This window comes from Cucumis melo, chromosome 4 (assembly GCF_025177605.1).
Source record: "Cucumis melo cultivar AY chromosome 4, USDA_Cmelo_AY_1.0, whole genome shotgun sequence".
Taxonomy (NCBI): Eukaryota; Viridiplantae; Streptophyta; class Magnoliopsida; order Cucurbitales; family Cucurbitaceae; genus Cucumis; species Cucumis melo.
In genome coordinates, this window is record NC_066860.1 from 32,019,715 (window position 1) to 32,043,180 (window position 23,466).

Consider the following 23,466-nt stretch of genomic DNA (forward strand, 5'->3'; position numbering starts at 1 on the left):
ATTAAATATCTTTACTAAATTGATGTAAAGATCTTGATGATAAGGACTGCATAGGTGTTCATGGCAAGAAAACAAAAAATACTTTGTATATAAAAGAGAGAAAAAGGAAAGTGTGAAACTTGGAAAAGGGAATTCTTTCTTTCGTAATTATTAAATAGTAAATGTAAATTCTACTTTTTCTTTGATAACCGTGTGAATTCCTATTCCATTATGGTTGTGACGTCTCTACTTTAATTTTGTCCTTCGTTTTCAATTCTGGTTGCAATAAAAACCAATTTATTTATTTTTGATTAAAATTATACTAAAATTTAAGATTATATCGTATCTTATAGTTAATAAAATCTAAATTTTTACTATAAATATTTCAATAGTTTTAGTGTTTATAATAGTTGATTTATACCAATTTTAATAGAAAAGTGAAGTTGAATTTTCTAAGCCGAACATATTTAACTCAAAACTTAGGTAACTTAATTCGGCTCCTTAAACACATTGGTATGGAGGAGATATTTCAAAGAAATGTTAAGGAGTATGAAAAGGGACATAGTGGGTGGGACCAGATTGAAAATGGAGGGTGTAGATTAAATATAAATACCATCTATACTTCTACACACTCACACGAGATTTCTCCTCTTAAACCACCACTCCCCATTCAACACAAACGCTATTTCCTTTCTTCTTCTTCTTCTTCTTCGCCGCCCGGAACAGCCATGGCCTACGACTGCGAGAAGCACTGCAAGAAGAAACGCAAGAAGCTCATCAAACTAATCGGCGCAATCATCGGCATCTTCATCTTCCTCGTCCTCCTCACCATCCTCATCGTCTGGGCAGTCCTCCGTCCCACCAAACCCACTTTCTTCCTTCAAGACGTCACCGTCTACGCCTTCAACGCCACCGTCCCCAGTTTCCTCACCTCCAATTTCCTCCTCACTATCTCCTCTCGCAACCCAAACCGCCGAATCGGAATCTACTACGACGAACTCCACGTCTATGCCATCTACCGAAACCAACAGATCACTCTCCGGACCATCATCCCTCGCTTCTACCAAGGCCATAAGGACGTCAACGTATGGTCCCCTTTCGTCTCCGGCACCTCCGTGCCGGTCGCGCCCTTCATCAGTTCGGCGCTGAATCAGGACAGGAACGCCGGAGCACTGATGATCCTGGTCAAAATTGACGGCAAGGTTCGATGGAAGGTCGGAAGCTTCATAACTGGGCGGTACCAATTCCACGCGAACTGCCCGGTGGTGATAAACTTCGGTGCGTATCCGGCGAACGGAGACGGGTCGATGGTTCAGTATAACGTGAAGTACCAAGTGGTTCAGAGATGCGACGTTAGCGTTTGAGTTTTTCTAGAAAAGCTAAAATTGGCTAAAAATATAAACGCCGTTAGTTAACGGTTTGTTTCATTTGGGTAAATGTGTTTTCGTGTTGAATTTATTGTTAATATTGGAAAGTGTATACAAAAAGGCACGAGCGGGTGTCGGAAAGGAAGCAAAAGAAAAGGAAGGATTAGCCAAAAAGAAATGTGTTTAATAAATGAGATTAATTAGTGGCAATGTTTGTTAATTATTCACTCATTTAGTGTCCATTTCTTTTGTTTCTTCCTACCATTTATCATTTATTACCATTGCTATTTTCTGTACCCATTTATTTCTGGAAATATATTTATACATTTTTCCTATTATAATATGTAAATAGTTTCAATTTTTTTTTAAAATCACTTGTATGTTGAGTTTTTGAGTTAGGATGAAGTTGGTGAACATTGTAGAAAATTATGGATTGGACAGTTTAAAAATTTGGAACTAAAATATTGATTTAACCAAAAAAAATGAGGTAAAGGACCTTTTGGTGAGACGTCATTCTCACATTCCTCAGTTTTGGAATGCTAAATTCAATACATCAACACAATTTTCAACTCTCTTGGGCTAAAATAAATTAAGACATAGGAATTTAATGTACCTTTTATTATGCAGCCTATGAAATATAGATAGAGACATTTAATACTAAATTAAATATTCTGAATACAAACAAATATGTGTATTTACCACAAAATTAATCAGTAGCTCAAACTCTCTACCTTCCCCTTTATACTATAACTAAAGCTTAGGCAATGAATAGTATTTTCATATGAAAAAGCACACTTAAATCTAAGGGTGAGCGGCAGGCGATCGAGGTCGGTTTTCCAACCAAATCGTCCCCGAACTGACTACAAATCGGTATATATATTACAAAACCGACTTCTGCCACTGTTTCCAACAAAACCGGTTGGTCCGATAGTCGGTCGGTTTTGGTTTTTTTTTTCTTCCTTCTTTCTTTTTTCCTTTTTAGGTTTCTTATTTTCTTTTCTTTTTCTCCGTTTCTTTTTTTTCCTTTGTTTTTTGAAATGTGAAATATATAGATTCAATTCCTATTTTTTCTTTGCACTTTGAATTTCCTTTTACAAATATTATATGGTTTATGGTTGGAGAAAAATTTTCTTTGATAGACGATTTTAAAATTTAAGAATTGCATTATTTTTTTTTTATTTCTCTTTTTAAACCTAAAGTTATAATTATACAATATATATAAAAGTACATGGGTCGGTTCAAATCGACCGATCAACCTCTCGGTTTTTTAGTTTCTAAAATCGAAACCCGACCGTCGATTGTACTATTGCGATCGCCCATCTTCGTTTCGTTCGGTTTCGGTCGTTTGTTTCAGTTTTTCGACCCACTACCCCCTACTTAATTCAATCGTTTTAAAATATTTGATTCGTTTTAACCTTAAATAAACCAAATGATCAAGTAACTTTCTTTACTATGACGAAAACTAAAAACTAAATAGAAGAATCTCACGTTATCAACCATTAATTTAATATCACACCTAATATCATACGGAAAAAAAAAACAATAAATACAAAAGACCAATTATCTATAAGAACTTTACAAAAGAAATTTAGGTTGATAGCATGAAGAGGATCGGATTCCACTTTTGATATAGTGCACTGCAATATCTTAATTAAAATGGTTCAATATTCTATAGAATAAAAATCATGAGGTAGATGAACTTTTTAAATTTACTTTTTAATTCATAAAGTTAAATATAGCATAATTCATTGAAGTGATGATAACCCTATAAATAATAAAAATATAAATTTTCCCTAAACAAACTTAATTACACACATAATATATATACACTATTTAAAAAAGAGTGCTAAGTTAAAGAAGCAAATTAAATAATTAAAAGTGAAGTGTTACATAGAAGCTTCATATCCAAAACAAACAATAATGTGTATGGAAAGGAAATGTGGGGTTCCATCTTCCACATGAAAAATGGGTGGTGGTCAATTTTTTCATCAAAGCATCTGTCCCTTTCCTAAGTTTTAGACTATAGGAAAAACAAAACAAAACAAAACTTAGAAATTAAAAAGAAACATCCCATTAACCTAAGCTTTACACATAATGCCCTTTTTGCTTATTTCAATCTCTTTGTTCTTTCCCAATGTTATTAATTATAAAGTTGGGTAAACTTTATCAAATATCAATGGATGCATTCTCCATTCCCAAATTTTCTTGTCCCCACTTCTTATGGAAATTTAATATATCTTTTATTATGTACTAAAGTTAGAGTGGGTTTGTCTCATTTAATCATTTTGCACCCTTGAGGCCTTGTCAAATTAACTTAAATATCATTTTGATTTTAAATTAAATGTTGTGGTTGTTTGGGATGGATTGCATTTAGAATGAGTTTTTATTATATCGAAGATCAACACGATAAGATATTCGGAGTATTGTTTTGTTGCGCTTATTTGTTAATAGAATATTTAAATCTTTTTCCTTTCCATGAAGTGAAGAGAAAATCTTTTTATTCTTGAAAAAGTGAAGAGTAGTTTGTGAGAAGGGGAGCTGTTATATATTTTCTTTTTAGATGTTGGGGAATTGTTTATAAATAATAATAATAATAATAACTATTTACAGAATATACTAGAAAAATTTAAATAAGTTTTGATATATATATATATATATATATATATTAAAAGATATATTTTCTAAAATGAAAAACGGTTTTAAAGAAGGAATAAAAACAAAAAACTTCCTACATCGAATATGTTCTTTATTAATTTAGAAAAAGACCGACAAAAATTTAATTATGATTTTAGTGGAAAATGCTTTAAGTCGAAGACTGAAAAAAATGGAAATGGCATTATGATTTTACCTTTTCATTGGAACCAAAGTGATTCCAATTTTTTTTTTTTGGTATAATGAAAAAGTTGACTTCAATTCATTTTATTTTATCTTTTCAGTACAGAATGATTTGGATAATGGCTTCTTAAAGCCTAGGCCCAAAACTAGCCATGTCCAGTGTAATACGGGCCGGATTACGGCCCATGTTTAATTCCTTTCTCTTCGACATTCATTTCCTTTTATAACCTTTATTATTATTATTTTTTCATTAATATGATGAAGAGATTAGTATAGGGTATATTTGTTATTGTCATCATAATATTCATATAATGCTCAAACTAAACTAAAATTTGAAAAATACTCAATCCCAATGGTTGAAGTAATGTCCAAATTAAATACCATAGGTTAATATGCAGTTGAAATCAAACAAGTTTAAAACTATTGGTTAAAGATCTCGTGATTAGTTTAGTTTTGAATAATATTAATGCTAAGATCTTTTACAAACTCATAAATTTGATGGAAATTCCTCCAATGAAAGTAATTACTTTTAAGTTTATGATAAGGTTTGATAAAATTGGTTGCTAATCATTGAATTAATGGAGGGACAAACAAAAGGCTATTTTTCAAAAAAAAATTCTTTTCTTCATTTAAGATATAGCCATGTTTGGAGAGTCTCTTAACGTTGTTTGACGGCCAAATGCCAATGAAATTAGTGAAATCACTTTTATTTTTCAATCTACACTCATTGCTATTAAAAAAACATACTTAGACATTTAGAATTTGTTTGAGACATAGAAAAATACATATTGCAAAAGACCAAAGTGATTAGTGGTATTTGATACAAACATTCATATATTTAAGTAAGGGAACAAAAGAGTGTGAAAGTTAAAAAGGTTGATAGTACAATTCATGTTATTTCATTATTGAGCGGGAATGATGTATTCATGAAAGTACACGGTTGACCTAAGTTGTCCTGATTAGATTTCAAAATTGCTATAAGATAATCTAGCCTTAATGGAGGCCGAAATATTTCCCTAGGCCCATTTTGGTTTGAGTGTGTGATGCTTAGGACATGTCCCATTAGCTATTTCAACACTAGGGTATCAAGATTGAACATATTGATTTGAACAAAGAAACAAATTAACTTTTTTTTTCTAGGCCAAAACCTTGTTATTTTATCGACCTTATTGTTTTTGTCCCTACTTTATATCTATTTTATCATTTGGTCCAAAATCATCTATAAAGTACATAATTATAATAAAATTAGACATCTTATTTATTTATTTATAATTTTTCATTAGAGACAAAATTCTATAAAAGTAGCAAAAATAATTTTATTCTTTACAATTTTATGTTAGGTGAAAATAAAGTAATTAATAGTTAGAGAAGGAAATGATGATGATTATATCTATGGGTATGAATTTTTTCTTGAGTGGTTTTAAAAAGTAAATCAAACACAAAAGTTTATGTTAAAGAAGCAATACCGCATCATCATAAAGATAGGGTGAATGAAATTTATCCTTATCATCATGGGGTATGGTGACAATGTTTTCTTATATATAGATTATAATTTTTTTTCCTTTCTTTATTGTGTCTTGAGATTTAAAATAAAAAAAAATTAAAATTATAGACAAATACAAAATCCATTATACAAAAAAAAAAAAAAAAAACGAAAAAGAAATGAATGGTATTATTATCGTTAAAAACAAAAACAATAAAACAATTAAAAAATACAATGAAAATAAAATATAGATTTTATTCAGTCAACAAAAACTCCTACATGGTTGACTGAGTCAAAACCCCGGAAGTGGCCAATTAAAAATCAAAGTCGCAGCGAGTGGTCTGAAAGAAAGTAAAAGAGTTGGCATTTGATTTCAATGGAACCTTCAATTCACAGTTAACCTTCGGCTTAAACTTCCCGATCCTCACCGCCCCGACTTTCAACCTCAGCTGGAGACGAAACGTCAGGTCGACGTTAAAGACGCCGGCAAGTGTCTCACCATTGAACTCAGTAAGCTTATCTCCGGCCAGAAACACGATCTGCTGGCCGTTGAAGTGGGGGCTGAGGACGGTGGTGGTTTTGTGGTCTTGGTAGAACGGCGGTAGCCACTGGGTGTTAAGCCTCTGGTCTTTATAAAATGGGGAAGCTTCGATGACATCATAGTACACTCCGATTCGGTTGTTAGGGTTTCGGACAGTGAGGTTTAAAGCCATGTTGTAATGGAGTTGGTTGCCGGAGATGTTGAAGCGGGTTAGTTCGGCGTCTGTGACGTGGAACGTGAGCTTGTGGGGACGGAATACGAGCCATAATACCAAGACTGCTATACCGACCACAACGACAATGGTGATGAGGAGCTTGAGAAAGGTGGTGAGAAGGCAACAGGCGCAGCCACGGCGGTGACCATGACGGTGGTAGGTCTTTGCTGGAGGAGGGACGGCGGGGCCGTAGAAGGCGCCGTTGAGATGGGGTTGTTTGTCGGCCATATATATATACTGTCAGATGTGTGTGGTTGGTGAATAATGAGAGAAAGACGAATAGGGAAGTGAAATAATAATAAAATGAAATGGGAAATGAGAAAGGGGAAGTAAGAATTTATGTATAAATAGTGAGGGAAGTGAAGGAGGATACGCGGAATGGAAGTTCCATAGGAACGTTCTCAATTTGCATTCTTTTGCTGAAAAAAACAAAACCTATTCCTAAAGTTAGTCTACATTGGAGGGAAGTCACCTACGGGTGGCTCTTTCATTATCAAAAGTGGCATATAAACACTAATTTTTCGAAAGTAACTTAGTTACAGTATTCCACCAAATCATAAGTTCCTAATTCTAATTTGTTAAGTAGCAAATTTTATTTTTTATTTTTAATTTCCACTATTATGTATTTTCTCTCTTTATTTTTTCAATTAACTTACCAATTGAAAAGGTTGAGCTTTATCTAACTTTTCTTTTTAAGATTTCACTTATCAGTCGTGCATTATTTTACCAAATTATCTTATCCCGTAGGATAGATTGTATTTTATTTTTGTCGAAATATTTTAATATTTTTTTAATGTGATTGGTGAGAAGAGATCCACCCGTAAAAATGAGTACATCTTAAAATGCATCTAAGTATTACCTTATTTTACATATAAAATTAATTCTCTAAACACTGTTTAGTTAATTTTGGAGTGTTGAGGTATACATTTTATGAGTGTTTTCTAAATTAAGTTAAATTCTAAAAAAAAGAAAAAAAAAAGTAGTTTTTGAGATATTATTAGTATTATTATCATCAATGTTATTAATTTTAAAAATTTTGATTAAGAATTCAATGTTTAATGATATGAAAGAGAAATTATAGTTAAAAAAAATTAGGAGAAAGGAAAGAACAATTTTTAAACATACTTTATGGATGCGTAATTTGGCTCACACCAATCTAAGTTGAGTTGATTTGGTAAAAAATACACGCTTAATGTTTAGTTCACACAATACTTAAAATATTTATTTCGAAAGTTACGGTATTAATTAGTTTTTTATTGGTTTGGATATTAGACGAAAATTGTGATGTGAAATTGTGGGATGTGACTTGTTAATTAGAAGGAATATTGGGTCTCAAACATTGTTTCCTTCCAAGTCAACAACTTCATCCAAACATTGTAACGAGATTGTATTGCAAGAGTAATTTTTAGGAAACTTATAACCATAATATCAATTTTTTTCTTAAAGAGAGATTTTTAACCACAAGATATCTGATTGGTAACTAAAAACACAGTGTTAATCTAGAGAATTATGTTTGCAACATAGCTATTGACAAATTAAATAGTGTACACAATAGTAAAAGAAGACAAAAACACAACCAAGTTGGTAACTTAGTTTTGTGTAATCTCACCTACATCTGAAGGACCCTCAAGCCAATTGAAAAAATTATTGACTAGTTATTGAAGAGATTTACAAGTACATAATTTATCAAGAATTTACTATTTTGAAATACACACAACCTTTTAAGATAAATGTTTAGGTTCTCCCTAAACCACTTGATGATATGTGAACAAGAGATTCGATCTAAGTTCCCTAAAATCATATCTTCACGCTTCATCCTTGCATATCAATGTTTAGGTTTCCCCTGAAAGAGACTCAAAATAACCTTCAACGTTAGGCTGCTCCTTTGCACAAATCTTCTCAATGAAGTGAATCACAATGTCAGTAATAATGAGAAACTCACTGTCAATGCAAAATCTACTAAAAGTCCATGACGAGATTTCTATCTTCCACACATATATATATATATATCACGCAACCCACGAGCTGTATTTTAGGTTAACCACCACGAAAACAACCAAATATGCTATGATTTAAAAAAGGCTACTACGATCTTTCGAAAAATATAAATATTTGATATAAATTAAAATCCTAACGTTGGAAGATTAATCTTTTTTTTTTTTTATTATTATTACAAAATTTAATTTAAGACACAATAATGAGATTCCTATCACAAATAAAATATTGAAATAAAAAATATAGATGTGTAAAACAAATAAATGAGAAAACAAAAGAGTGAAAATGAAATGATAAGAAAGATTTTTTAAATTTCTTCCTGAGATGAGAGCCTCTTGTTTTCGATTACAACTTAGAAGCATCCATCTAAAACCCAAATTACAAGGGAAAACAACGATATAATAATACTTAATTTTAATTAAACAGATATAAACTATATTTATTGTCCTTATCGTTTTTTAAATAATACAAAGATTATACCCCATGTAACAAAAAAGGAATAAGAGATAACAATAATCTATTGGCAAAGAGAGGCCCTTATTATAATATGAGCTTATACCATAACAAATAAATAACAAATTAACGAACTTTGTCAATAGACTTCCTTTACGATACTAAAAGAAAACTTTGATAACTCTTGAGATTATCGATTGATCTAAAAATTTAAATTGATCGATTAAGTAAAATCTAATAAAATATCTAAAACTCGCACTCACTTGTGAATTTGAAATATAAAAAAAATCAACAAATGAAAATGAATATTAATTGTTGAACAAACAACAACATAAGATTTTGACGCACTTGACCTAACTACGATCCTAAACTAACTTACTTTTATATCAATTTAAATCATCGGTTGACCTAAAAACTTAAACTAATTGATGAGATAAATTTAATAGAAATTTACTTTTAATAATGTAAAAACTAAAAGTCAAATAGTTCCAAACCAACCTAAATTAATAATTAAAAGACATTTATTATGATAAATCACAAGACTCATATAATATTTACAAATTAATATAATAACATTTTATCAATGTCGAAAGGATAGAATTTAAAAATTGGTTAGGTTTTACTTCATTTAATATATATATATATATATATATATATATATATATTTGAAAATATGTCATATTATATATTGTTATTGAAAAGGAACGTCAAGGGAAGGTTAGGATGACATGGTGGCGTTTTGGGTAAGAAAGCATAAACATCTCAATTCGCAACGCCGTGTTGTGAAAAGTCAAAACGAGTACGGTACCAATTTTATATTTCCTTTAAGAAATAATTTAATTTATATTTATATATATATATAGATTATATTTCCAAAAAAAAAAAAAAAAGAAAAAAGGGAAGAAATCTAATCAATGTAATAACCGACCCAACCGCGTTGAAGTTTCCAAATTTAGTTACATCCTTCTCATTAATTTGAATTGAGAATGTTACACATATACATAAGTATTCTACTTCCAAATAATTAATTTAATTAGAGGATAACATTAAATTAAAGTTTGTAAGAATACAAATATATATTGAAATTGTCATCTGATAGTGACTGCTTCATAAATACTATGCGTAACCCAAATGTCTCTTGGATTCAATTGACTTCTAACTTTTGCAGTTTTTGACGTGTGTAATCCTTGTTTTGATTATATATTTGTGTGTGTTATGTATAATTGTAACTTTTATTTTTATTTTTAATTTGAAAGATTCCAAACAGTCTTACATTTCAAACGGCTTTTTGGAAAATATATCAATGAGAAAGTTCGTAGAAATTAATTAAATTAGCTTCCAACTACGCGTATGCCCCGACTTCCTTCACTATTTATATACCAATTTCTTCACTTCCATTTCCCATTTCATTTTATATCATTCTCTCTCTCTTTTTCATCAAAACATTATATGGCTGACAAACAACCCCATCTCAACGGCGCCTTTTACGGCCCTGCCGTCCCTCCTCCGGCAAAGACCTACCATCGCCACGGCCACGGCCGAGGCTGCGCCTGCTGCCTTCTCACCACCTTTCTCAAGTTCTTCATCGCCATAGTCGTCGTCCTTGGAGTAACCGTCTTGGTATTATGGCTCGTATTCCGTCCCAATAAGCTCAAGTTCCACGTCACTGGAGCCGAACTCACCCGCTTCAACGTCTCCGGCAACCAACTCCATTACAACCTGGCATTAAACCTCACTGTTCGAAACCCCAACAAGCGAATCGGTGTGTACTACGACGTCATCGAAGCTTCGCCATATTATAAAGACCAGAGGCTTAACACACAATGGTTAACGCCGTTCTACCAAGGCCACAAAACCACCACCGTCCTCAGCCCCCATTTCGATGGCCAGCAGATCGTATTTTTCGCCGGCGATAAGCTTACAGAATTCAACGGGGAGACACTTGCCGGCATCTTCGAGGTCGACGTCAAGTTCCGTCTCCGGTTGAGGTTGAAGGTCGGCGCCGTGAGAATTGGGAAGTTTAAGCCGAAGGTTAACTGTGAATTGAAGGTTCCATTGAAATCCAATCCAAACTCCTTTACTTCCTTTCAGACCACTCGCTGCGATTTCGATTTCTGATCGAAATCTTTTCGGTTATGACTTAGTCAACTCTTTGCAGATTTTTTTTGACTGAGTCAACTGATCTGTATTATTATTTATTATTTATTTGTTTCATTTATTTTACACTGCATGTTTTGATATATATTCTTTTTATTGTTTTTCATGTTGATATACTTTATGTTTTCTAGTCTTTTTGGGTATTGAATAAACATTCTAGTTCTGTATATTATTTCTAATGGATCGGTATTCATTCTTTTAAAGTTCATTTTTCAAATATGGCGAAAATTTAAGTTAGTATAATTTGTAAGAAAGACATTATAATTACATAAGAACATGAGTGTAGCGTGTGATTTAAGCCATTTGTTAATTTCTTATAGGTTTGAAAATTTCATCTCATATATATTATCTTAATCAAATAAGCAACATTCCTAGCAGGGCAAAGAGAAAAAAAAAAAAAAAAAGGAAACTAAAGCTAAAATTTATTTATGCACTAATTTTTATTTATATGTGAGGAAAATTCTAATTAAAATTAACTTTTGAACCCTGAATTTTTTGTTTAATTGAAATTAAAAAAACAACAATATGAATATAATTAAGAAACGGAGGGTTAAGAGTCAAACACGACTGGAACACTCCAATACACACATAGAATCAAAAACCACACTATGCCAAAGCCCAAAATTTGTTTAATCAAATTGAGCTATATATAAATAAAAAATAAAGAAACCAATTGAGGGGCATGTGCCCCTTGCCCTCCACGGACATATGGCTTCACCCAAAAATAAAAATCAAAGTAGTGAAAAAACGATATCTTAGTTTTTTCAAAACAAAAATTGGTAAATTGTAGCAAGAATTTTGAGGTTGAAATACATATATTAATAGGTTAGTAGTCCATCCTATCATAAAAACAATTGTTCATGATACCTAATTAAATACCATAGAAAAGACAAAGTTGTGTTAAAAAAACCGATGTCCCTATTGGATTTGATTTAATTTTTTTCCATTGCATTTTCCTTTCACTATAGATTTGCAATAACAACAGCAACAAAGGGTATATCGACAATAAATTCACATCATGTCCAACAAAGAAGTATTTATGTGTGTGTGTGTGTGTGTGTATAGAGGAAATAAGAAGAATAAATTAAAACTAAAAAGGAAAACAAAACCTGAACAAAAAAAGGGTTGGAGAGGATTGTTATAGAACAGTAAAAAAGAAAGAAAAACAAAATGGAGTGTGGAGTTGATTTATAAGCAAATAAAAAGAGTGGCAATTTAATTATAGATAAAGGTGAAGATATATAGAGGCATCGGCTAATTCAATTTTATAAAGTTAAGCCAACCCTATACGCTTCCACTTTTCTTGACTCATCTTTTAGCATCCAAAGCGGCTATTTCAAAAGCAGCCCTGTTATTTTAATCAATGTTATTCCACTTGCTTCTTTTTCTCATTTGCATTTAACAAATTAGGGTTTATGGCAAAAATTAAAAAGATAAATAAAAGCATGAGATGTTTTACGTTACATTTAGCACTCAATTGGGTTAGATTATATTTATTACAACTCGTTAAATAAAATAAGAGTAATAATAATTCAAATCGTTTTGACTTTTGAGAAGGGAGATGTTCAACATTGACGTGAATTTTACATTTCTTTTTTACCACGACGAACTTTCCCTGCTACATCCAATTATGGCTGCCGTTGACATTTTAATTTGTATTCTTCATTTTTTCCCTTTCAGAATGGGACAACTAACTTACACATATCAACCAGATTATAATGATACTTTTTCTGATGCTTAATACTTTTAACAATTTAATAGTTTAATCAATAATATACATCCAAATACTAAATTTATTTTTACCCATTAACTTTTTTTTTTTTAATTGTTGTTTAACCATCCATATAGGTAAATATGGTTAATACTAAGTTTTGATAATTCAAAATCCGTGTACCAAGCAAGAATAATAAAAATTATCATGTCACAGAAACTGTTGTCAAGTTGTTTGAAGGTGAAACAAAACAAATTTAACATATAAGGGCCCTTAAGAAGAAAAGAATACCCATACCGATGTCTTTGATCATTATAGTTAATTAAAAACAACACGTTGTGATTATTAAGAAAACGTGTTCAAATTAATTTACAAGTTGGCTTTCAAAATTGTCGTTATATATTAATTTCTTTGTGAATCCCTCAATTTCCTTCCCTATATATACCAAATAATAACCTTCACCTCCCAATTCCCAAATCAAAACTATCATCCAATCCAATAATCTCTCTTCACCAAATTCTTTTCATATACATATTCACTCTAATTTAATCTCTTGAAATTCTCATATCATGATGGCTGACAGACAACCCCATTTAAACAGCAACTTCTACGGCCCCGCCGTGCCTCCTCCGTCAAAATCTCGCCGTGGCCGCCGTCTTCTATGCACCATTTTGATGGTCGCAATTGGGTTCATTGTAGCGGTTGGTATTCTATTATTGATATTAGGGCTTATATACAGTCCACACAAGTTGGAGTTCAATGTGAGCAGTGCTAGACTCACCCAATTCAACCTCACAACAGGATCCAATCAACTCCGTTACACATTGGCTCTTAACGTCACCATCCGAAACCCCAACAAACGCTACCGTGTTTACTATGACGCCAACGAAATGGCCATTCTTTATAAAAACCAAAGGCTTGAAACTCACTGGCTTCCCCTGTTCTTCCAAGAATCCAAATCCACCGTGGTTGTCGGCCCCAACAACTTCGACGGTCAGAAGCTCATGTTTCTCAACAGTGATGAACATGTCGAGTTCAATGCCGAGAAAGCTAATGGCATATATTCAATTGATGTAAAGTTCTTTTTCCGGTTAAGGATGAAGTCCGGTCAGGTGGTGTTGAAATTCAAGCCTAAGGTGTATTGTGGATTGAAGGTTCCATTGGGTAGTGACATCGACCCTAACATGATCTCTTTATTTTCCAACACTGCTTGTGATTTCAGTTTCTGATTCATTTATTTGGGTTCATTATGTATTCTTTTGTAGATGTATTGCTGTTTTTTTTTAATTCTTATTTTTTTTTGAATTTTTTATTTGTATTTTTTTTAATACAATAAATAATGTGGGTGAAAAGTTTGTAGCTATGAATAAAAAGTAAATGTTTTTGTAGCTGTGAATCTTTATGTTGTTGTCGAAGAAAATTATATTGTACCAACTGCTTGCTTGAAAAACAAACAATATAATATGCGTAATGCTATATTGAAGGGAAGGTTGTACTTATTTCACTATCACAATGACATAATACTCAACAACAATAATACCCGTCAGCTGCTTGATCTATGTTTTGCAAGTTCCTCAATGAAATATTGTCACGTTACAATTTGATTTTGATTTTGATTTTTTTTTAAATTGTGAGGTAATTAATGAAAAGGGAACATAGTAGTGCTGCACCTATTCTTACTCACATTAAAAGCTAAAATTTCTAAAGAGAATAAAAAAGTTTTATAGAAGTATAGAAATTGACCATATTCATCTCTTTGAAAATTTTCGAAATGAATTTGATTATGGCATTAGAAAAAGAACAATACGAGTTACTAAAAAGAGATTTTCCTTTTACTTTTTTATGGGAAAAATTGATCTTACCAAATTCTAAGTACTTTCTTTTATATATATACACAAGCACACATACTTAACAGAATATTTAATGGAAAAGTATAGCAAATAACACAATAAAAAAGATAATCAGAAAATATAACACATCTTTAAAAGATTTATAAATATATCAAACGTTCACCAGCCAACTTCTAACTTACAAGCATCTTATAATATTATTTCTCAAATGGAGAGTTATTGGTAGCATCTAATCCATATCGGTAATATTCGTTAATAACACCCATTGATCGATCATAATCAATCTTACTTAATACTGGACACGCCTAGTTTCAATCCCAGAAATTTCCTCGGAAATGATCCTCTTTAATTTAACAAATGAATTAACTACAAGCAAACAGTTATACATTGACATTATAATTAAACTTTTGATCGTATATGTATTTACTTTATCAAGTATAAGTCAACGCCTTCAATTATTGGGTCACCCAGAAAAAAGAAAAAACAAAAACAAAAATCTTTCTCCTCTTTTCATCTTTCAAATGCCAATTGGAAAAATAATCCCCCAAATTACCATCAATGCATTTTTTCTTTTCAACTTTCACTCTTATTTTAAAGTGCAGGCACGATTCCTTTAGAAGAAGATAATACGAAAACAATGCAGTACATGTTAAAAACAAAAAGTTGACATATGTCCAAATTTTTTTGAACATTTGTTTATGCCTGAGTTTTTAGTCTATATATATTTTAAGTTAATTATATCTTAAAATTTTTCTTATGAAAATTAGATATTGACACACAGTTTTCACTGTTCGAGATGCACTAAAACTAATTTTCTTTATAAAAATCACATAAATCTCTCAAAATTTCAACCAATATAATCCTTTCTCCAGTCTCATTCCAATCCAATTCCCTCTCTCTAAAAATGGCTGGCAAGCATACCTACCACCGACCCGAACATCACCACGACCACTGCCGCTGCAGCTGTGGCGGGGGCCGCTTCATCACCTTTCTCAAGATCCTCATCGCCATAATCATCGTCGTTGGTCTCGCCGTATTGATCTTATGGCTCATATTCCGTCCCAACAAAGTCAAATTCAACGTCACCGACGCTAAACTCACCCAATTCAACCTCATCGACAACCAGCTCCATTACAACTTTGCCCTCAACATCACAGTCAGAAACCCCAACAAGCGGATCGGGGTGTACTACGATACCATAGAATCCTCCGCCATTTACAAAGACCAGCGCTTACAGACCCAGTGGCTACCGCCGTTTTACCAAGGCTACAAAACCACGGCCGTCATCAGCTGTGTTTTCTCTGGGCAGCAGCTCCTCCTCCTCGCCGGCCAGGGGTTGACGGAGTTCAACGCCGAGAGAGTTGTGGGCGTGTACGAGATGAACATGGAGCTTAATCTTCGGATCAGGTTGAAGTTTGGTGCCGTTAGGGTGGGGAAGTTTAAGCCTAAGGTGAATTGTGAGTTTAAAGTTCCGTTGAGTTCCGATGGAAGCTCAGTTGTTGGTTCGGTGTTTGAGTCCACCGGCTGTGATATTGATTATTGGTGAGTTAATTCGTATTTTTCTTGGTCGTATTTCTTAGTCTTTTGTTGTGAAATCATAAATTTATTATTATTTTATTTTATTTGTTTTTTGTTGTTGTTGTTGTTGTTTGTATTATTTTAATTTTTTATTCTAATTAATTTTGGCGATTGGCTATTTTGTATTGTGTGTATCAATAAATTTTTTTGAAAAAAAAATGGGAGCCTTGGTTTTGTTGTTTTTAATTTGGGTGTTGTTGGTTGGATTAACGGAACATATATTCATTTTATTTAGAAAAAAATGGATAATTGTTATTTTAAAAGAAGACTTAGGACGGCATTAAGTCATTGATAATGATGATTAAAAATGTTTATCAAACTTTATTTTGAGATAAAAGATAATAAAAGATATTGAAAGAAAGGGACAATATAGACTAGACTCGATCATTCGAAGGAATTAATCTAAATCTCAATTATCAATATTTTGGAGAAATAATCTAACCTCTCATTTCTCTCAATATTTCAACCTTTTAATTAGCTAAAACATATCCCACTACCAAAATATCACTAAAACTAAGGAAAGCACCAACAATTATTACAGAAATTTACTAATTATTAATTAGCTCAGTAAAAATACAAAGGTAAAAAAAATGATGTTTAGAAGATGGTATTTCATAAATTATATCAAATTAGGGTTTTTGTTTGTCATATAGAGCAATATAACAACGAGGTTCCTAATTCATTTACCTCCAAATAATCTATCAACAGGGTACAACAAATGGAGAGATGTATATGTATCCTTATTAATCTTTGTCTACAACTTGTCTTCAATTGAGGTGGCCGAGTTAAATAATGTTGAGGGATGTTGGAGTATTTTCTTATTCAAATAGTGTCCCAAATAGTCTCTTAAAATCTATTATAGGTCAAAAGTTTGTTAAATCAACATGGACATAAATACTAAAGTTAGTTTGTTGAATTTCCACCATTCTAAAGCTCTAGTCACATTTCAAACAGCTCACATTAAGAAGAGAGAAAAAAGACCATCATTTCTCTTTCTAGCAATATCAATATTTTTTGCATTCTTTGGAATGAAGATTACAAGCGTTGAGAAGAAATATCAACCGTATCCAAGCCTATTTGAATAAAGCAAAGCGGATTAAAATGCTTCTATTTTTGTTATCTTGCAATCCGAGTTAATATGTAAGCGTTATTGATATGTTATATATTCAACTCTTCTTAAAGAATATGAAGCCTTTTATTAGTGGAATTTTTTTTTGTTTTATGATTATAGATCTTTTTATTGCAAAATTACTGATTGGACTAAAATCTTAATTCAATAGGTAAAAATGTGTAAATTCAACTTGTTAATACTTTAGCTTAGAATGTACACTTTTTTCCTTTAATGGGGCTCATGTTTGTTTGGCTCTCTTTTTCTATATATATATATGGTTGACTAACTTAGGTAATGGTACTTTCTGCTAGGTTTCATTGGATAATTAATTATATGAAGTTCTTTTAAAAAATCAAGAAGTTTCACTATTCACACACAGCAAAAGTCTCTGGGTTACATTAACCAAATTTTCTTATATATTTATATATAAATTTTTTATATAAGATGCCTAAGTCTTGCTAGAGTTCTATTTATACATATTATTATGATCACAATATCGTCTAAATTTAGACTTAACAAATCACATTTTTTTTGTAAAAAAAATTATAACAAGGATATTTCCTAATTAAGATATGTATTTCTAATTTATGTTAGTATTTGAAATCAATTGAATATGCTAGTTCTCTTCTTTATGTGTTACACCGTGTCTAAATAGATTATGTAATTCAAACAAGGTGAAAATATATACAATAATGACCCTTTTTTTTATTGTAATTGAATCATATAACAATCCTAATATTGTAACATAGAAATTTCATCGTAAAGGGAGTATAATTTTAAATATTAATACATTGACTTACTCTATAAATTATATTAGTTCACCACACCACTTGATTCAACTAAATAATACAAAAAGCAACGCACACACGTATGGAAATAATTACATTAAATCATCTATACCTATAATCAATTATTTGGGTCAACAAAACAAAAATCTTCATACACAACTCTCCAAATACAATACAAAAACTAAATTATATTAATACCGGCGAAATCAATGGATATGAGTTCCAATACATTAACCCCTCTCAACAACCATGTCAAGAACTCAATCAAACTCAATGTTCGTTGTGGCCTTAATCCCAAGGTTCGTTGTGGCCTTAATCTTCCCTTGGTTTCTCATGGAAGATCGTTTCTTCGGTTTCGGATTATTGGCTGCTTTGTCGCTTATTGATTTTTCTTTTGTCTTATCTTTTTATTTCAAGATACTGTCGTAATGAGACCGATGTTATTAATAATTTTTTACATTGAGATTCTTTATAAAAATATTGCATACATGGAAGTTAGAAAATTTGGATTTGGAGGTCTAATGAATATAGTAAAAACGTATCAATGTCCATTATCATACTTTTAGAGTAACTAGCAATTGTTTTTATCAAGCACGTTATAATTTTAGCAGCTATATTGCAAAGTCAATATATATGTATATAAATATTTTACTACAAGTGTTTTGAAATATCCGATTGAGGGGCATTGTCTAACTTTCGCTTTAAATCAATTAAATATTTAAATTACCATTTTATCTATTACTCTAGTTTTTTTTTAGAAAGAAACCGATGGAGATCTTTAGAGCTACCTCAACAAAGAATTACCTGGGTAACTCTAAAAAAAAGCCTACATCAAGTCCAAAATTTATTCACATAAATCAGGGCACAAAGAGTTACAAAGTAAAAAGAAGGCTTAAGATAAGCCAATTAAGAACTAAATAGAGCTTTTAAATTTAAAGCTATTGAAGAAGGAGAGTAGCTCTTGAAGATCTTATCTTTTGCAAGCCAAGTAGCTGTTTGGTTACAAATAAAGTCCCATATGGAGTTGTTGTTGTCGATGATCCCTTAAAAATTCTTCTATTTCTTTCCAACCAAATAGACCATACGAGAGCCACCATAATGTTGAATGAGATGATGCTTTTTTTAGTCTTTGTTATCTGATTGATAACGAAGGATATGAAGGAGTTGGAACTGTCAAAGCTCCCATTTCTTCTCAGAATATTTACAGGAGAGGAAGATGTGGCTAATGAATATGATTACATAATTCATAATACATTAAAGTAATAAAGATAAATCCCAATTTGACAATTTTGCATGTCAAAAATTAGCAAAATGGATTAAATATTTACACCTTGTAACATAGAAATTTCATTGCAAAATGGATTATAAAGTGTAATGAAATTTTGATGACTAATAAGTTGAGAAATTGGTGGCCAATTATTCGGATTAATAATGAGTAAACAAATTCTTTAAATAATAACATATTTCTTATATAACAAAGAGGGAGAGAAAAAAAAAATTATCCAAGAAAGAGCAGAGCAGGGAGGGAGAAGAAAAGTAGCCATCCCCCTACCCCATGGTTTAATAAATTACCATGCTTTAATAAGAAACTTGTTAAGGAAAACGATTTTCTTATTATTAAATGTTTGGGAATGGAAATTATTTAATCACTAGGAAGTGTTCAAAATCATATACTATGAACCTGTAGGGACAAAATGGAAATTTTCACCTACCTATCTACTAAATGACTTCAATTTTTAATAAAGTCTACTAAGAATGTTTCGGGAAAGAAATATATTATTATATATACCATTGTTTGAATTAATTAATTGTTCGAATTATATAGTCCCTAATTTTGTAACAGGAAACATTCCGAAAGAAAAAATCAACCCTAACCAAGGTTGCTTAAAAGAAAAGAAAAAACCATCCATGAAGGTGTCCAAATTCTTAACATAATTGGACACATGACAATTTGACCTACCTAATACATGTCAACATAATTCCATATTAACAAATGCAAAATTTACTTGGTCTAATCTCAGAGTTCAACCAGTTCTCTCCAGGATCGACAGATTCCTTTATACAACAAATTGGGAAAATTTATTCACTGCCCACTATTCAAAGACCCTCTCGCGAGTTACTTCAGATCATTTCCCAATTGCACTGGAATCCTCCATGATCAGTTGGGGCCCTTCTCCCTTTAAGCTTATAAATGTACATCTGAAAGAATCATGGTTCAAAAAAAATGTCACATATTGGTGGAAAAATTTGAGACAGGAGGGGCACCCAGGCTTTTCTTTTATGAGAAAGCTAAAGCAACTATCTGCCATTATAAGAAATGAGCAAAGAAAGAACAAATGCTACAGTGATGAAGATAAAAATGCTTGGATAAAAGAAATCGACAACATAGACAGATTAGAAGCTGAAGGAAACTTATCTGAAGAGCTTAGCCTCCGTAGGACTAGATTAAAAGCTGATGTCCTTATGTCCGGTTTCAAAGAAGCTCAAATATGGTACCAAAAAAGCAAGAGATTGTGGATCACTGAAGGAGATGAAAATACATCTTTCTTTCACAAAATCTGCTCTGCCAGACAAAGAAGAAGCATTATATCAAATATTAACTTCGTCGATGGTGTTCCTTGTTCAACAAATGAGAGCATTGCAAAAGCCTTCTTAGATCACTTTGAAGATATTTACAAAGGGGGTGGAGAGGAAAGCCCTTGGCTTATTGATAATCTTAGTTGGTGTCCTATATCAACCACCCAAGCACAAAATTTATGTTCTTTGTTCACGGAGGAGGAAATTCATGCAGCCCTTACTGCTTTCTCAAACAATAAAAGCCCGGGTCCAGATGGCTTTACCATGGAATTCTATAAATCAACTTGGTCTGACCTCAAGGAAGAAATTCTCAACATATTCAGAGACTTCCACTCAAACTGTATCATTAACAAAGCAGTAAACATCACAAATATTGCTCTAATTGCCAAAAAGGAAAAGTGTGCGGAGCCTGCGGATTACAGACCTATAAGTTTAACGACCTCCATTTACAAACTTATTGCCAAAGTCATTGCGGAAAGACTAAAAGAAACTCTTCCATCCACAGTGGCAGAGAACCAAATGGCCTTTGTAAAAGGCAGACAAATCATAGATGCTATCTTAGTTGCAAATGAAGCCATCGACTATTGGAGAGTTAAAAAAATTCAAGGCTTTGTTATAAAGCTGGATATTGAAAAAGCATTTGACAAACTAAACTGGAGATTCATTGATTTCATGCTTATGAAAAAGGGGTACCCCTTCAGATGGAGGAGGTGGATAAGAGCTTGTATTAGCAGTGTACAGTACTCTATTATCATCAACGGCAGACCTAGAGGCAAAATTCAACCTCCCGTGGCATAAGGCAAGGAGACCCTATTTCCCCTTTTATTTTTGTCCTAGCAATGGATTATATAAGCAGGCTGCTGAACTCTGTGGGTGAAAAAATCAAAGGGGTGAAAATGGAGGGCAACATAAATCTGACACACTTACTCTTTGCAGATGATATTCTGCTTTTTGTAGAAGATGATGAGCACTCAATTCAAAATTTAAAGAATATCATCAACCTCTTCCAGCTTGCTTCGGGGCTGAGTATCAATCTAAATAAATCCACCATTTCTCCTATAAATGTTGACGCTGCAAGAACTGAACAGATAGCTTCACAATGGGGAATTTCTACAAAATTTCTTCCAATCAACTACCTTGGAGTTCCTCTCGGAGGTAAACAAATCACAAAGACTTTTTGGAAGAACGTTGAAGAAAAGATAAACAAAAAACTTGCCAGCTGGAAATATTCTATGTTATCTAAAGGAGGTAAAATTACTCTGATTAAATCTTCTTTGGCTAGCCTTCCTACTTATCAGCTATCAATCTTCAAAGCCCCTGTATCAACCTGCAAAAACATTGAAAAAACCTGGAGAAATTTCTTATGGAAGAACCCACCAGAGACCCATAAACTACACCTAGTTAATTGGGCGAAGATTACTTCTCCAAAAGAGAGAGGAGGGCTGGGCATAAGTCGACTGAAAGACACAAACTTTGCTCTTCTAACAAAATGGCTCTGGAGATACATCCATGAAGATTCCCCCCTATGGAAGAAAATTATAAATGCAAAATATAGAAGCCTATCCAAAGGGGACATTCCTTGTGTTTGCAATCATAGCAGCAGCCGTTCCCCATGGTTTTCCATTTGCAAAGGCTTGGAGTGGTTTCAAAGACATGTTTCCTAGAAAATTAAAAATGGCAGAAGCTTCTCCTTTTGGCATAGTCACTGGCATCAAAATAGTCCTCTGTCTTTTCACTACCCCAGATTATTTGCTCTATCTACAAATAAGGACAGCTCCATAAGAGACATGTGGAATAATACCTTGATGGATTGGGATCTAAATCCAAGAAGACAGTTAAGAGAGTGGGAATATCCTCTGTGGGCTGAGTTAAAAAACTCTCTAAATGCAAGCTTTTGCGAAAATGGAAAAGACTCTCCAACGTGGACCCTAAACTCTAATGGCTTATACACAGTGGCCTCGGTTAAAAAAGCTCTCCAACAGCCTGATCAAAGCCTCTTAGACCTCCAAAGCCAAAACACTTTCAAGAATCTTTGGAAGACAAGCATCCCAAAGAAATGCATCTTTTTCATATGGACTCTGCTCTATGATAGTGTGAACACTGCTGAACAACTTATGAAGAGATTACCAAATCTCTGTTCTAGACCGAGCTGGTGTGTCATGTGTAAGAGGAATGACAAAGACAGAATACACCTCTTTATCCTATGCCCCATTGCAAAGTCTATTTGGAGATTAATATCATCACACTTAAACAGCAATGTAAACTGCCTCAGTCCAAAGGATCTTTGTATTACCATGTGCAGCTGGAAACAGAAAACAAAGAAAAATGTCATTCTCTATAACACCTATGCCTCTGCCCTCTGGAACATTTGGTTGGAAAGGAATGCCCGTATCTTCAATGGGAAAGAAAAAACAGTTGCAGAAATTTGGGAAGATATAAAAGCTCTTGCAGGACTATGGACCAGTAGATCTTCTCTTTTCTCAAATTATCAAGCTTCTTCCATAGCACTAAACCTTAATGCTTTTAGTTAGTTTGCACTTCCTTAGTTTTCACTTTCTCTCTGTTTGTACTTTGTCCTTACGGGGCTGTTCTCAAGCCCTTTATTTTTGGGCTATCCTGCTTCCGTGTATTGTATTTGTTATATCTTAATGAAGCGGGTATGATGATGGTGCTAAGGGGGTGTCCACCTAGTGGAGATGCCCGGGTGCACCTACTGACCCACCGTATCTTCTTTCAAAAAAAAATTCCATATTAACAAAAGCCCTTTGTTTTATACATTATTTAGTTCTATATATAAAGCTTTTACTTATTCAAACTTCTTAGGCAA

The 23,466-nt window shown here is 32.5% G+C and overlaps 6 protein-coding genes across 6 annotated transcripts; 5 read left to right on the forward strand and 1 right to left on the reverse strand.

Moving 5' to 3' along the window:
* The first annotated feature begins 478 nt into the window (after window positions 1-478).
* LOC103486673 (NDR1/HIN1-like protein 1) lies at window positions 479-1,577 on the forward strand. Its single transcript, XM_008444688.3, has one exon. It carries the CDS (start codon window positions 495-497, stop codon window positions 1,341-1,343), a length of 849 nt encoding a protein of 282 aa, XP_008442910.3. The 5' UTR covers window positions 479-494; the 3' UTR covers window positions 1,344-1,577.
* A 4,258-nt stretch (window positions 1,578-5,835) lies between these two features.
* LOC103486672 (NDR1/HIN1-like protein 10) lies at window positions 5,836-6,741 on the reverse strand. The gene has a single exon (XM_008444687.3). It carries the CDS (start codon window positions 6,645-6,647, stop codon window positions 5,979-5,981), a length of 669 nt encoding a protein of 222 aa, XP_008442909.2. The 5' UTR covers window positions 6,648-6,741; the 3' UTR covers window positions 5,836-5,978.
* A 3,500-nt stretch (window positions 6,742-10,241) lies between these two features.
* Window positions 10,242-11,191, forward strand: LOC103486671 (NDR1/HIN1-like protein 10). Its single transcript, XM_008444686.3, has one exon. It carries the CDS (start codon window positions 10,317-10,319, stop codon window positions 10,983-10,985), a length of 669 nt encoding a protein of 222 aa, XP_008442908.1. The 5' UTR covers window positions 10,242-10,316; the 3' UTR covers window positions 10,986-11,191.
* Window positions 11,192-13,307: 2,116 nt separating this feature from the next.
* LOC103487150 (NDR1/HIN1-like protein 10) lies at window positions 13,308-13,964 on the forward strand. Its single transcript, XM_008445372.2, has one exon. The coding sequence runs from the start codon at window positions 13,308-13,310 to the stop codon at window positions 13,962-13,964; it is 657 nt and encodes a 218-aa protein (XP_008443594.1).
* A 1,501-nt stretch (window positions 13,965-15,465) lies between these two features.
* Window positions 15,466-16,281, forward strand: LOC103486670 (NDR1/HIN1-like protein 3). The gene has a single exon (XM_008444685.3). It carries the CDS (start codon window positions 15,490-15,492, stop codon window positions 16,129-16,131), a length of 642 nt encoding a protein of 213 aa, XP_008442907.2. The 5' UTR covers window positions 15,466-15,489; the 3' UTR covers window positions 16,132-16,281.
* A 5,197-nt stretch (window positions 16,282-21,478) lies between these two features.
* LOC127148989 (uncharacterized) lies at window positions 21,479-23,170 on the forward strand. Its single transcript, XM_051083427.1, has 3 exons — window positions 21,479-21,794; window positions 22,593-22,791; window positions 22,942-23,170. Exons 1-3 carry the CDS (start codon window positions 21,479-21,481, stop codon window positions 23,168-23,170), a joined length of 744 nt encoding a protein of 247 aa, XP_050939384.1.
* The last annotated feature ends 296 nt before the right edge of the window (window positions 23,171-23,466 follow it).

Coding starts and splice junctions, on each gene's coding strand:
- LOC103486673 (XM_008444688.3), top strand. CDS start 495: ATGGAGGAGATATTTCAAAGAAATGTTAAGGAGTATGAAAAGGGACAT.
- LOC103486672 (XM_008444687.3), bottom strand. CDS start 6,647: ATGGCCGACAAACAACCCCATCTCAACGGCGCCTTCTACGGCCCCGCC.
- LOC103486671 (XM_008444686.3), top strand. CDS start 10,317: ATGGCTGACAAACAACCCCATCTCAACGGCGCCTTTTACGGCCCTGCC.
- LOC103487150 (XM_008445372.2), top strand. CDS start 13,308: ATGGCTGACAGACAACCCCATTTAAACAGCAACTTCTACGGCCCCGCC.
- LOC103486670 (XM_008444685.3), top strand. CDS start 15,490: ATGGCTGGCAAGCATACCTACCACCGACCCGAACATCACCACGACCAC.
- LOC127148989 (XM_051083427.1), top strand. CDS start 21,479: ATGGATTATATAAGCAGGCTGCTGAACTCTGTGGGTGAAAAAATCAAA. Junction 21,795..22,592: donor CCTTGGAGTTCCTCTCGGAG/GTAAACAAATCA, acceptor GCTTATACACAG/TGGCCTCGGTTAAAAAAGCT. Junction 22,792..22,941: donor CTCTGTTCTAGACCGAGCTG/GTGTGTCATGTG, acceptor TACCATGTGCAG/CTGGAAACAGAAAACAAAGA.